Source organism: Acinonyx jubatus, chromosome B3, assembly GCF_027475565.1.
Source record: "Acinonyx jubatus isolate Ajub_Pintada_27869175 chromosome B3, VMU_Ajub_asm_v1.0, whole genome shotgun sequence".
Lineage (NCBI taxonomy): Eukaryota > Metazoa > Chordata > Mammalia > Carnivora > Felidae > Acinonyx > Acinonyx jubatus.
In genome coordinates, this window is record NC_069386.1 from 67,850,683 (window position 1) to 67,865,001 (window position 14,319).

The 14,319-nt window shown below is 44.6% G+C and overlaps 1 protein-coding gene across 1 annotated transcript in view; it reads left to right on the forward strand.

Annotated features, from left to right (window-relative positions):
* RYR3 (ryanodine receptor 3) overlaps positions 1 to 14,319 on the forward strand; it is a 525,783-nt gene that overhangs the window by 362,803 nt on the left and 148,661 nt on the right. The window contains exon 39 of the mRNA XM_053224214.1: positions 13,349 to 13,622. Coding sequence (XP_053080189.1) covers positions 13,349 to 13,622 — 274 coding nt within the window. The remainder of the gene's footprint in view (positions 1 to 13,348; positions 13,623 to 14,319) is intronic.

The following is a 14,319-nucleotide window of genomic DNA, read 5'->3' on the forward strand; positions in this document are numbered from 1 at the left end:
GATAGGAATCTAAAGGATTGCAGTGCAGGGTCACTGGAGGCATGGAGCCCATGAGATGTCATTGCAGTGCTCTAGATGAGAAGCTCCAAGGACTTGAATTAAGGATGGTGTGGTGGGTAGGATAATGGCCCCAACAATGTCCCTGTCCTAATTCCTGGAACCTATGTATTAAATGGTAAAGGAAAATTTAGGGTGCAGACACAGTTAAGGCTGTTAATTAGCTGAGCTTAAAATAAAGAAATCTCCTGGATTACTGGAGTAGACCTAAAATAATCACAAGGCATTGTGGTAGACACTTCATGTTAGCTCACCCGATTTACCCCTTGCAGCAAACAATTAGGCTCGGTGACAGCCAGGTTCCCATTTTGCATGTCAGGCAGTGGAGAGAGAAGCAAAATAATTTGGACAAGGTTTCTACACCAAGTTAGAACTGGCCCAGACTGGGATCATGTTCCATGCCCAGGGCCCACACTCTTTCAGAGCACCGTGTAGGGGTGCCTGGGACGGGGCCGTGGGGGTGGCAGGACAGGGGTGGGGAGCACAGACCTTGAGGACCTATGGTCTATAGCTCACCTCATCCTTGGTCTATTCTCCAGACTGAGTACACACAGGAACTGAAATAAAAGTGATTCGATTTCTTTTCTAGAAGAGTCAAGACAGAGACCTCAGGGCCCCGAGCCCTTCGCTGTCCGGTTTCCGCCCCATCTTCCTGTCAGGGATTTCCTTCCCAAACACGAGAGCAGCCGCAGCTGTTCTCTGTGCTCTTCTCCCCGGCGTCGTCATTGGTCATTTAATCTCTGGAATGTTTTTGAGAAAGTGATTATGAGGCTGGTTGACTGATTCCAAAAACAACAGGCTAATTATCTCCATATGATGGATGAGACCCCAGGGGGCAGCAGAGATGGAGTGGCAGCAGCCAGCCGCGCCGCTCAAGCCCAGTGCACTGGCGGCTGGCGGGGCGGCCTCGGGTGCCGACGGCGCGTCCGGCTGGCTGGGGAAACGGTCCTGGGGGTGCAGCACTTTGCTTCCACGCTTGTCTCCACCCTCCCCGATGGGAGGCTCTGGCCAAGGCAGAAAACCGCTAAGGAGGGAAATTTAGAAACGGGTTTAGCAGAAATATACATCAGCCATGTGGCCATCCACACACAGCCTTCCCTGAGAGCCACGTTCAAGGGCAGCCAGGCCAGCCTGACTGGGGGGATTGTGGGGTTCACACCAGTTGTGCATAGAGGCACGAGGCGCCATCTCCAGTGCTGCTCGTCCCGTGCAGCACGCCCAGCCATGGCTGCCTCGGCGGACCCCCTAGTTACAGGAGTCCTGTAACTACTAGTTACAGGACTCCTGTAACTAGTAGTTACAGGTTTGTTTCTTAAATCGAACTGCTTCTTTGCCTAAAGAAGGGATAGAGTGAGGATCAGGCGAACATGGCCCTCACTGTGGGGGAAACTCGGTCCCTGCCACATCTGTCTTCTCTTACACGGTGGTTGTAAGGAATAAATGACGGGGCGCCTGGGTGGCTCAGTTCGTTGAGTGTCTGGCTCTTGATTTCAGCTCGGGTCATGATTCCGGGGTGGTGGGATGGAGCCTGGTGTCAGGCTTGAGGTTCTCTCTCTCCCTCTGTCCCTCTCGCTCTCTGTCCTTCCCCTGCTCATGCATGCCAAATCAATCAATCAATCAAATGTCTACCTTAACCAAAAAGGAATAAATGATAACTCAGGTACAGCATTTAGCACAGGGTCTGATGCACAGGAAGCTCTTAGTGAACATTGGCTATAATTTCTGTGATAAGAACTAGAATGTTTTAGCAGGCAGCTTGAACTTGTACCCTATTCCCCTGCCAATAGAGGAGACAGGTGTACACATCCAAAAATTAAATAGAGCTCGGATGAAGGGAGGCTGGGTGCCCTCACGGGTTGTCCGGGGCCGGCCTTGGACCATCGCACGCCGTTCGCTGGGTCTCTGGCAGCGGTGTCCTGATGAGTAAATGGAGAAAGGAGCAGCTCCAAGAACAGTGCTCCAGACTGTCTTTACAGGCTTCTCCCTTTCAGGTTTCCAGAAAGCCTCGTCATCTTGTCCTCCACGATCCCGGTAATATTCTCGTTCCAGTGAAACTAAGCAAAAGTGGCACTGACTGTACCTCCTGGGCCAGGGAGGCCCCGGGAAGGCACAGAGAAATTAGCGTGATGAATTTTCCAAGTCTCCTCAGAGTCCATGGGTTTAAATTTCTCCCTGACCTTTGCTGCTAATAAATAGTAGGTGTTTGGCCACTTTGTGAAGCAGACCAGACTTTCAGCCCAGAGGGAAGCTCTGGGGCACAGAGCACAGAGGGCATGAGACCTTCATATTCAGTCTTACCCACTAAATCAAGAGGGTGTTACTGTGCTCTCGGACCCCTGACGGGGGAAAGGTCCTTTCTCTGTCAGCATTCAAGACAGCCGTCAAAAGAGCCATCAAGCTGCCACCGCTCATCTCCCCCATGTGAGTGATTCATGGTATACGGTGATGCCTCAGCCCCTGGCCATTTGCTGTGGTCAGTGACCGCTGGATTTTAACATTTTGTTTTATTTCTTTGATCTCCAGTTTTGCTATTAATAAAAGCAAGCTGGGTGACATCCTGATATGACAGGTGGGCACTAGAAGGTGGGGGTAAAATTCTTGGTGCTCATTGCTTTAACCCAGTGAACCCGGTAAAATTTGCCATTTTAATAAATTAGTACAACCCTTTCCAATAGCTCAACAGGTCAGGTAAACATAGAGTTCTAGAGTATTAAGCCACCTGTGACTTGGTAGAAATACATAGGGACCCAGAGAGGTAAAGTGACTTGACCAAGGTAACACAGCCAGAGCTGGAACAAAGAAGCCAGCACTCTTGTCACCACATCAGCTGTCCATTCATTTCCTTCAGCATGAACTTTCTTTCGCTAACTTGATTTTATTGGTGAAGAGATCAAAGCTCTGGGAATGTGAATAATCTTCCTAGCTCAGCATCAGCTACAAAAAGACCCAAAGCTTTATGATTTTATTTATTTCTGAATCCACATCATTGTTTAAAAGAGCATCTAGGCAGTATAATATAAATTTAAAGCAGTAATAAGGATAGGTATTTTTCTGGATTTTGTGAAGCTATAGAAAGGAAGCAGCTCTCAGCCAGAAAAGTAGATGAGTTTAGATTCCAGCAGCTGAGGTTTGGATCCCAGCTCTGTCATTTACGAAGTGTGATGTTGGGCCAGTTTCTAAACCTCCATATGTTTCCATTTCCTTGTCTGCGAAATGAGAATAGTGATGTCCCTACCTCATGGGGGCAGGGAGATAAGGATTCTGTGAAATACTGCTCAGTGTAATGTTCCAGTACTTAGAGGTTGGTATGCCTCCCAGCTTCTGAAGCAGATATACAAAGTGTGAGTCCTAAGAACTTGGTCTCCACATTTATTATTTCAGATGTTTGCAGCAAAACAAAACAGAAAATCCAACTCCGGTAGAGTATCCGGTAAAAGACTTCCTGGACTGGTGTACCTGGAAGGTAGATACGGAGCCAGCCAGCGGGTTGAGTGAAACCCGAGGCTTTGCTCCTTCTTCCCACAGCTGCTCCTGTTCTAGCTCTGCCCTCAGGCTGGCAGCAGGGTGGGGGCTGCAACTCTCGGCCTCATATCCACATGCCACAGTGTCCAAGGGAAAAGCAAGACCATTTCTCCTGCCCAGGTATTGGAAGCAAGGATTCTGAAATTACCTTTGATCGGAGAACTTGGTCGCGGGCCAGCTTACGAACCATTGAGCATGACCTAGAAAATAAAATGTGCTGGATGATGGATGTCAGCAGAGCCTACCTGTGGAGTGGGATTGGGTCAGTGTTCATGGCCTTAAGAGGGAGAGGCAGATAGCTATGCAAAATCAAGTTCTGTTAAGAAGAAAGAAGGAGATGGGGCGCCCGGGTGGCTCAGTCGGTTAAGCATCCGACTTCGGCTCAAGTCATGATCTCACGATTCATGGGTTCCAGCCCCACATCGGGCTCTGTGCTGGGAGCTGGGAGCCTAGAGCCTGCTTCAGATTCTGTGTCTCCCTCTCTCTCTCTGCCTGCCCCCCGCTCTCTCTCTCTCTCTCTGCCCCTCTCTCACGTGCTGTCTCTCTTTAAAAATAAACGTTAAAAAAAATTTTTTTTAAAGGAAGGAGCAAATGGATTTTTGATATGTGGTTAGGAATATTCATGATGCCATGATGGCTGTCATCTTCCATTACTCAGTGGTTAGTGCTGGAATGCAGGCGGTTCTAGCTCTTGACGTCCAGAGGGAGAGTAGAGGCCACAAAGCTGTGTTACAGGAACTAAGGAACGTGCCCTCTGCACTCTGTGTACATTATCTGATGGGCCATAGCGGTTGTGCAATTGGTGCTTTCTGCATTTAATGTTGTTCTGGTTTGACGCAAGCTCTGGGCAAGACCCAGGCAGACCTCAAGGTGTTGGTAGCCCTGTCACTCCGGTTCCCTCAGCAAAAACAGAACTGGATCTCTCTCAGGACCCAGCTTCTGTGAGCTCTTCTGTAGCAGCTTGGTCACTGAGCCTCTCCAGTCTGATCTGGAGAGCTTCAAGTAATCTCAACCAGGACTTTGTACCAGTGGGAGTATATTAGTTCTCTAATATAAGGCAATGAATTACCGTGAACTTAATGGCTTCACACAATGCGAATTTATTATCACCCAGTTCCGGAGGTCACGAGTCTAAAATGGGTTAGTAGTATCGCATTCCTTCTGGATGCTCTAGGAGAAGATCCATTTCTTGAATTTGCCACATCGCAAAGGCTACCTGCATTGACTAGTGGCTCTTTCCAGCAATGGTACCAGTGCGATCTCTTCTGTCATCACAGCTCCTTCTAGGACTTTGACCCTCCTGCCTCCTTCTTAGAAGAACCCTTGTGATTATCCTGAGCCCACCTGAGTAATAATTCAGGATAATCTCCCCATCTCAAGGCCCTTAATTTAATCACAAATGCAAAGTGCCTTTTGCCATCTAAGGTAATATATTCACAGGTTCTGAGAGTTAGGAGATGAACATTTTGGGGAGGTCATTCTTCAGCCCACCACAGGGGAAGAAAGCAGAGGTCAAAATACACGCATTCTTTATGTTTGGAAGTGATCTACCACCTGTTAATGCCTCCAGAGCATTTACAGCATATCACAAGCTGACTTTTTAATCACCTAGAATTTAAAAATAAGTGCACATAATTTAGATGCACATAATTATTTTTCTTTTCCCATTGTAAGCACGAGTATTATAAATTGCTTTCTAAGTTGAAACTAAGTACAGTGCAATTGTGTTTGTTCCCTCTTGTCAACATAATTGGAAGATGTTTTCTTCCAAACTGACCCAGATGGAAGAACACACTCACCGAAATGTAACACCAGCTTACGTTTGGGATCCGTAAGCTTCAGGGATTTGCTTTGCCAGTGGCCAACATCTCCTCTTTGATAATAAGCATGTATTTCAGGACACGATGGCCACTTGGACTGTGATCTAAATTTAGAGATGAAAAGGAAAGATTCTTTCCAGACCTCAGTAGCCTTTTAAAAACTTAAACCTGTACCATGAGAATAGATGATCTTTTTCTCATTGGAATTGCAATTGCGAAGCTGGTAATTTGATCATTTAGAGAAGCGTTTTGCCAAATATAGTGGGTAACTCTGGGGAACCTTCTTGTAAGTGTCACAGAACGTAGGCTTGGGGTTTGAGGATCAATAGTAGGTTACAGAATGACAAGTGGAGACCAGTAAACAACCTAACAATAAATCATAGCTGAGCCTCCGCACTGATGTACTAAGGCTAGCTCTAATTTAAGGGCACTTGTAATCCTTTTTTCTTGTAAGTAATGTCTGGCTAGTCCAGAAATCAAGTAGCAGAGTAGCTATTTTTCTTTGAAAGTGTCTTTCAGGCATCAAGTTTCCCCTAAACAATACAGTACCTTAGAAATATTTCATTTTTGAGTTAGCCTAAACAATTATTTAGAATGCAGTTTCTAGATCGTGTATCTGATGTAATTGCCTAACTGTGACTATCCCTAATTACACTAATTACAAAAGTGGGGCAAGTTAGAATGTTAATAATTTCTTAAATGAAGCCATTTATAATTATCAAGGGAACTATATGTACATGACTAGCTTCATTAAGACATTCTGTTTTGTAGGATTCACATCTCATCACAAAACAAATGTTTGGTTACACTTTTTTTTTTCTTTTTGAAAAGAACACTGTAGCTGTTTAAAAACCTCATGAGCTTGGGGCGTCTCAGTGGCTCAGTTGGTTTAGTGTCTGACTTCGTTTTGGCTCAGATTATGACCCTGGAGTCATGGGATCATGCCCTATGTTAGGAGCCTGCTTAAGGTTCTCTTTCTCCTCTGTCTCTTCCTCCCTCCCTCTGCCCCTGTCTACCACTTGTTCTCTCTCATGCGCTCGTGCTCTCTCGCGCTCTGTCTCTCTCTCTCGCTCTCTGAAATAAGAACAAAAAACCTCCTAAGCTAAACCATCTAGTGCATTTGACAAGGCATTTTTGAAACAGGTAAGTCATGAATGAAAAATCCTAGAGTTGTAGCAAAGACTGTGGAAGCAACTTTATTACATCTGGTGGGGGTTCTTTTTTTATTTTTTAAAGTAGGTTTCACACCCAGCACAGAGTCCAACACAGGGCTTGAACTCACAACCCTGACATCAAGACCTGAGCTGAGATGAAGAGTCAGACATTTAGGGGCGCCTGGGTGGCTCAGTCAGGTAAGTGTCTGACTTTGGCTCAGGTCATGATCTCATGGTTTGTGAGTTTGAGCCCCACATCGGGTTCTGGGCTGACAGCTGAGAGCCTGGAGCCTGCTTCAGATTCTGTGTTTCCCTCTCTGTCCCTCTCCTGTTCATGCTCTCTCTCTCTCAAAAATAAATGAACATCTAAAAAAAAAAAAGGCGCTTAACTGACTGAGCCACCCAGGCACCCCTGTGGTAGGGGTTCTGAGTGGAGTTATGAGGCACATGTACTTGGGGGTGTGTGCATGTGTCAGGGAATAAAATGAGGCCGTACATAATAGCAAACAGTAGAGTTAACTCCCCCACTTCACCCTTACCTTTCTCCTGGAGTCTTTCCTCCTCAGGAGTCATGTTTCTTATGCATACTGAAATGTCTTTTTAGTTATTAAAGGCCAGCATTTCCAAAGATGAGCTTAGAAAAGCAGCAGAAATGAAATCAGTATTTAGTTGCAACTGCTGTTAATATATTTGTGGTTATGAAAGAGGTTTAAATATATCTCAAGAATTGACTCCCTTTGCTGTTTGAAGGTCCTACCAAATTTGTTGGCATTCCACCACTGATAGAAAAACATACAAGTATTTACTACAGGGACTACTTGTGTGGATCAGCTCTTGAAAGACCGCATTCCAAAATAGCCATAGCCAAGGGTGGTGTCTTTCCCATCAGATCGCTTCATGCATCCCTGGGAGGGGCCCTCTTTATGTTAGAACTCTTTCTTCCCTGCTTCTTTAGTCACTGTGTAATGTGACCTCTTCAAGAAGGGAAGAGCTTTAGATGAAGGACCCATTGGGGAAAAAAGTAAGAGAGGAAGATCTGATCATGTCTTTAATTTCTTTTGAGTTTTTGTATTACTAGAGAAATTGTGGCTTTCTATGAATTGTCTAGTTTCCTAAATGTCTTGGACAATGCAGTTTTACCCATTATCTTGCTTGTTACTCCTCATTAAATGCCTCACACATGTATTTAGTTTCCCCAACTAAGAGGCTTCGGGTAATCCCTGGGTCTCAAAATAGTTTCATACAGACTACTTACCTCAGTGTTGGGCACTTAACAGAAAACACTACTCAATTAGTTAGCTCGTTAGGAGTTGATACAATTGGAGTTAACTCCACTGCTAAGATGAGGACAGCAAGAACTTGCAAATGAGCCATGTCCTGAGGCCCAGGTACACAGTGACTCCAGAGCAAAGCTTTTTTTTTTTTTCATTTTTTTTTGGAGAGAGAGAGAGTGAGTGAGTGAGCAGGGGAAGGGTAGAGAGAGGTGGGGGAGAAAGGATCTGAAGCAGACTCCATGCTGACAGCAGTTTTAAATTCTAACTCAGTAACATTGGTAGATATATTCCACATAAACTAAAGGGATTTGATAATTTTTAAAGAGTGTAAAAGGGGTCTTGAGACCAGAAAGTTGGAAAAGCATTGATTTGTACAGAAGGGTCTATGTTGAGGTGATGGCCATGATCAGAAAGCAAAGCTTTCTGTCCAGTTACGATGGAGCCCTGTTCCATTAGGCTGTGTGATTGTAATCAAATATCTCTGGTCTGAACTGGGAAAGCGACAGCTTAGGAAGCCGTCCATATTTCTGGATGGGAGGTAGAAGAAATGTGGGAATAAGGTGAGTGAGACACCTCATACTGAGAAATAAATGAGAGTTAAGGAACCATTTGAATCTTGGCAGTTAGGAAGGATTCTGGCCATTGTTCCTCCATCACCGAGGGGCTCCTTGCCAGCCTGAAGGGCTCTAGCTGCTTCCCTCTTGATATCAATTTGGGTTCAAGATCCGTCATCTCCAGAGCAAGGAGCGGGGTGGGTGGCTTTCACATCGAGGCCACAGGGCCTTGGTTGGCCTGCTTGTAGCCAGGACAGTTGGACACACAGAGAAATGGGCTGTAGGATAGGGAGGCATTTAATTCTTAGCCCCACATTAGCTGACCCTTCAGCAATGACATTACTCTCACTAATACTGGAAATCCAGGCTGTTACCTACAGAAAGCTTTGCTCTACAGGCGCCTGGGTGGCTCAGTGGGTTAAGCAGCTGACTTCAGCTCAGGTCATGATGTCACTGTTTGTGAGTTCGAGCCCCACATTGGTCTATGCACTGATAGCGTGGAGCCTACTTGGGATTCTCTCTCTTTGCCCCTCCCCTATGCATGCATGCGTGCGTGCTCTCTCTCTCAAAATAAACGTTTTTAAACAACCCATTACATGTTATGTAAATACTATATTTCTGTGAGAAATGATTTAATTTTTCAAAACAAGAATAAGGAGAAGAGTGACATTGTTTTGCATTTTTGTAAATCTCTAATGAAGATTAATAGTAGAAGATGAGCTGGGTTCTTATACCTGGTTAAAAAATAGGGAGAAAACTGGCTTCAAAGAGATATATAGCTGAAAAGGGGGAGAGTATTTTAATAACCTTCTCAGATAATTGCGCATAGTCTTCTTCGATACTACCTCAAAACTCAACAAGTAGTAGGTTCTCAAAAGTTCACTGCCATGTAGAACCTGCAACCTCATTAAGGAAATGTTTGTACTTGGTTATATGAAAACTCATTGGTGTGTCTTTGATCTTGAAGGGATCTTTTACCCATGAATGTTTTCGTAACATCATGGTTTGGTCATCGGGAAATTATTGCCTCACCAAGTTACGCAGAACTTCCAAATGTTGACATACTTCATTATAAAATATTTTAGAAATCATATTTGTTAACATCAACGATGTAATGAGAAGGCCTTTAAGTACTGGGAAGATGTCACACTGTGCAGATAAACGTTTTCTAAAATTCTGGTTTTTACTTGAAAGCTCAGATTATATTACTGGCAAAAGATACCATCCGTTGTTTTCCTTGAAGTGATGAGCTTACTTCCTTCATTTGTGAAGACATGTCAGTCATTCACCCAAGTCTGATTAACCAGCCCAGTTTGTCTGCCGTTCTTTTCATTAAAAATAGCATTCCACGAAATGAGCAGCCAGTTTAGCTCATAACTCAAGCCACCACACAAGTGCTTCTCCTCATGAAATCCTCTGACCTTTCATTTGGGGATGTGCTGTGCACATACTTGCCTTTTTGTCCCACAGGAGGTTGGAAAGATGTACATTGAAATTGTTATTAATGAAATATAAATTTTTTATATTTCCTAAAGGACACTCTTACGTGAAACTGAGCATCTTTCTGGGGATGTGTTGATAAAGGTTGATGTTTGGTGCTATTGCCTAGATTCCCGCTAAGGCACCACCCCTTTTTACCCACCATGCTTCTCCACCATCAGGGCAGCTGTCAACACAGTGAAAAAGGCAAAAAACATCTTAGAGTTATTATGAAAATCCATCTGGCCTTGCAAGCCACCTAAAGGGCCTTGGGATTCCTAAGGGTCTGTGGCCCACACTTTTACAAAGGCTGATATCGATAACAGAATAGTTAACCTTTATTAAGCTCACGTATGTGCCAGACATGGTTATACGCATTAGTTATTTTAATCTTCAGCTGTATATGGAGAGCCTACCACATGCTAGAAAGTGTATTATTTTTAACCTCTGGACCCCGGTACATTTATGCTACTCTGCAGCTAGTTCATGGGAGCTAATTAAAATCTGAGGAATTTTCAATAGCATCACTGCCGGGGGTGCCAACTCCATTTTCTCAGGCCCAGAAGTGTTCAGAGAACTAGAAAGTCCTCAATTCAGCCAAGTTTGCTTGGTGGCTGCTGGGTCTCTAGCATATGTCAGGCCACCAAAGATGCTATGCTTCCAGGGCTCTTGTGGGGATATTTCCTCCCCCGCCACCTCTCCCAAGTTTTCTTTCTTCTTGTAGTTACTCTTTCTCTCCCTTCCTGGACCTCGGTCTCACAATTGGAAACCCCGTCCTACAAGAATGGCCTTCAATGTCATGCCTTCCACTAAATGACATCTGTCCATCCAAAACATGACCATGAGTCTTGCTTTTTCTTTCAGGGTCTTGGGGCCACGTTTTGTTTTGTTATTTGTTGTTGTTTTTTGTTGGCTCTTTTTGTTTTGTTTTGTTTTTGTATTTTAACCGAGCTTCCGCTTGGTCACACACACATAATGGCTTATCCCGTTCTCTCATACTTACTGGAAGGCTGACCTGGACAGAGAACCCGTGGGGTGCTTCCTGCTCTACTCTTTGAAATAAAGGGCTGTCTCCTTTCTCATTTGCCTTCTAGAGAGGTGTTTGGCTGTGAATGTTCCATTCTCTATAAACATGGATTTGGATTATTAAATCAGTGTGTGGCTAAGCACTCACCAGAATCCTGAATGAATCTGAAAGCCAGGTCAAGGGAAAGCTAATACTTACTTGGTTTCCTTATGACTCTGTAACCCTCCCTGTTGAAAAGAGGATGGTCCTTGAGCTGATTAACATTCCTGGTTGCTGCTCTTCGTGTGTGGCAGGGACTGTGATGATTATCCCAGCAGAGAATTTGGTTATTAGTGGAGAGAAAACCATGATCACAATGTAGGCTTAAGGAGGAATTAGACTTACGGGACTGGAAAAACTTGAAGTGTCTATGGTTTTGTCATGCTTTGATTTTTACTGTGACTATTAACTAGAAGAAACAGGACTTCTTGCATTTGGCCAGCAAGGAAACAAGTTCCTGACACGAGCCCATCTTGGCCCATAAATAACTTATTTTTCCCCAGAGGATAGAGATATTACCTAACCTAACAGGTATTAGTCAGCAATCCCTGCCTAGTGAGATCTGTTAGGAATATCTTTTAACTTTGCTTCTCTCTGCTCTGGGTATCCTTTTTTAAGTTTTTCAGCCTGTCTCTCGTCTGAACCTGAAACACCGACAGGGTTGATAGACCCAGCAGTAAGTTAAATTCATCCTTTACATCTCGATCTCTTGTGAAGCTTTGGTAACCAAGTTCTATTTTTATATCCTTATGATGAGCCAAGACTGTATGTAGAGCAGACATCTGCCATATATAAGGATATGGAGGTGAGAACCTTGACTATTAGAGGTGGTGCAGGCTACCAAAGGCAGCCCTCTGAGCTTGTTCCCAATGCCTCCACTGATGGACCGAGTAACCTTTATGGTCCCCTGAGCTCTGCCTTTATCACCAGGTCCAAATGAAGGATCTTGATGCCATCTATACCTTTCTGGAATGTGATAGGCAGAGCCAGACTTGGAGGCGATTGTTATTTCAGAGCAGCATTTCTCACTCCTCTCATGGCATTTTCTGGAAGTGTGCATGTGTGTGAGACACAGGGAGGGGACAGCAGTGCCCTCCTAGCCATTCTGGCAGGCCCTCTTTCATCCTGTCCTCCACCTCAGATCTGCCTCTCCCTTCTTACCTTTTTTTTAAGTTTATTTATTTTAAATAAATATTTAAATATTTAAATATTTATTAAATATTTAATTTAATAAATATTTAATAAATAAATAAGTAAAATAAATAAACTTAAATATTTAAGTTTATTTATTTTAAATAAACTGAGGGAGGGAGAAGAGAGAATCCCAAACAGGATCCGTGATGTCATCACAGAGCCTGATGCGGGGCTCAAACTCACGAACCTTTAGATCGTGACCTGTGCTGAAATGACGAGTCAGACGCTTAACTGACGGAGCCACCCTGGTACCCCTACATGTCCCTGCTGACTATGCTCCCTCACAGTGCCAGCCAGCACTTTTCAGGAGCCACTCACTTCAACCTCTGAAGGTCCCACAGTTGGTTCGAGTCCCACTTCAGTGACTTCTCCTTTACCTGTGAAGCCAGTGGTTTTTCTTTGTAACCAGTGTGAGCTTCTAAACTCAACGCCATACTGGCCTTTCTCCTGATGCTTCTGAAAGTAGTCACGATGCCTTGTTAGCTGAGCCCCTGCCAAAGATCCAGGGCAACACAGTCACAACAAGGAGGTGATAGTCATATATCCAAGTGCAGTCTTCAGACGTAACAGAACGCTCTTCATCTGTTTCTTTGCATCTCCTAACGTAGCTCTATGTGTATGTCAGCCAAAATATCTTCTCAAGGTCTAGAATCAACGGCATGGTTTATTCGGTTTGTGGTATGTGGTATATGTAAAGTGCTTGGGGAATAGTATCCATGGTAGAGAAAATCCAATGCTTAATATCACTTGACTCTAAAGACGCAGTGACCAGTGTCATCTTCTCGTACCTTTGCCCCCCACTCCTGCAGCTCTGTCCCATGGCACTTGCACATTGTAGTATTTCTTACATTGCATTATAAAATAAAGGTAAAAGTTGTTCTTCATAAAATCAAAATGAAAATGTAAAGAACTGATTGGTGAGCACTCTAAAAACAAGGACAGTGTCTTACTGAGTCTTTTATTTCCAATATCGATTCAAACTTCATTTAATTAAAATATTTAGCACCCTGAATTCAAAATGGAGATACCTTTTTCTTGTAGTATGGCTCACATATATGTTTTTTGATGATATATTTCATTTCTCTGCATGCCGTGTTCCACCCTTAGAAAAAGAATGTTTTAACCTTGACCCCTGATGTTGTCTTAGTGTTGAATGGAGTGGCTGAGCTACCCAGCTCTCCCGGAGCCATGACAGTCACAGTACCGGTCCTCTGTGTTGTCCCTCTAGCGACCTTGAAGGAGCTCATCTCACAGACCATGATCCGCTGGGCTCAGGAGGACCAGATCCAGGATGCGGAGTTGGTCCGGATGATGTTCAACCTCCTCCGGAGGCAGTACGACAGCATCGGGGAGCTGCTGCAGGCGCTGCGGAAGACCTACACCATCAGTCAGGCCTCCGTGAGCGACACCATCAACCTGCTGGCCGCCCTGGGCCAGATCCGTTGCCTCCTCAGTGTCAGAATGGGCAAGGAAGAGGAGCTGCTCATGATCAATGGGCTGGGGTAGGTCATTCATAGTTAGTGTGAGTCTTTCCAAAGAACTTCAAGAGGAAAAGCTGGTTTACCTTGCTCTGCAGGTGTTCTGGAATCAAATCGCATAAAACCCCAGCCATCCTAATCTCACTTCTTGTGGAAAACCATTCTCCGTGTCTCCGTGTCTCCGTCCCCTTTGGTAACCTGAGAGATCTGACTGTGTGCCCCAGGTGAAGGGACATTGTCAGAAGCAGTGGGGAGGAGTCTTAGAGAAAGGCAGTTACTTCATTTGTGTCTGAAGAAAATCGCTCCAGGGTGGCGATGAAAAAAATTCAGCGGAAGGGAGAGCGTTCAAATCAACAAGAGAGAAAGGTTTTGAGCAGCTGGGCTTTTGACTGGAATTCTTCTGAGACTTCCCTCTGAGGTATTGCGGGTGGATCCCTCCCTTTGCTTGGGACTGACCCAGGAAGTCAGTTTTGTCAGTTGTACGAGACACCTTTCACCCTAACAGTAGCTCGTGGCTCTTAGAAGCTATGCTATCTAAAAGATAGCATTTTAGACATCAAAAAGATCTCCTTTAATTTAATTCAATGGCGTAGTTCCATTTTTGGGGATGAGAAAACCAAAGCCCAAAAAAGTTACCTGACCAGCCCACGATGTTACTTGATTAAAATCAAGAACTCATTAGGGCACCTGGGTGGCTCAGTCGGTTGAGTGTCTGACTTCC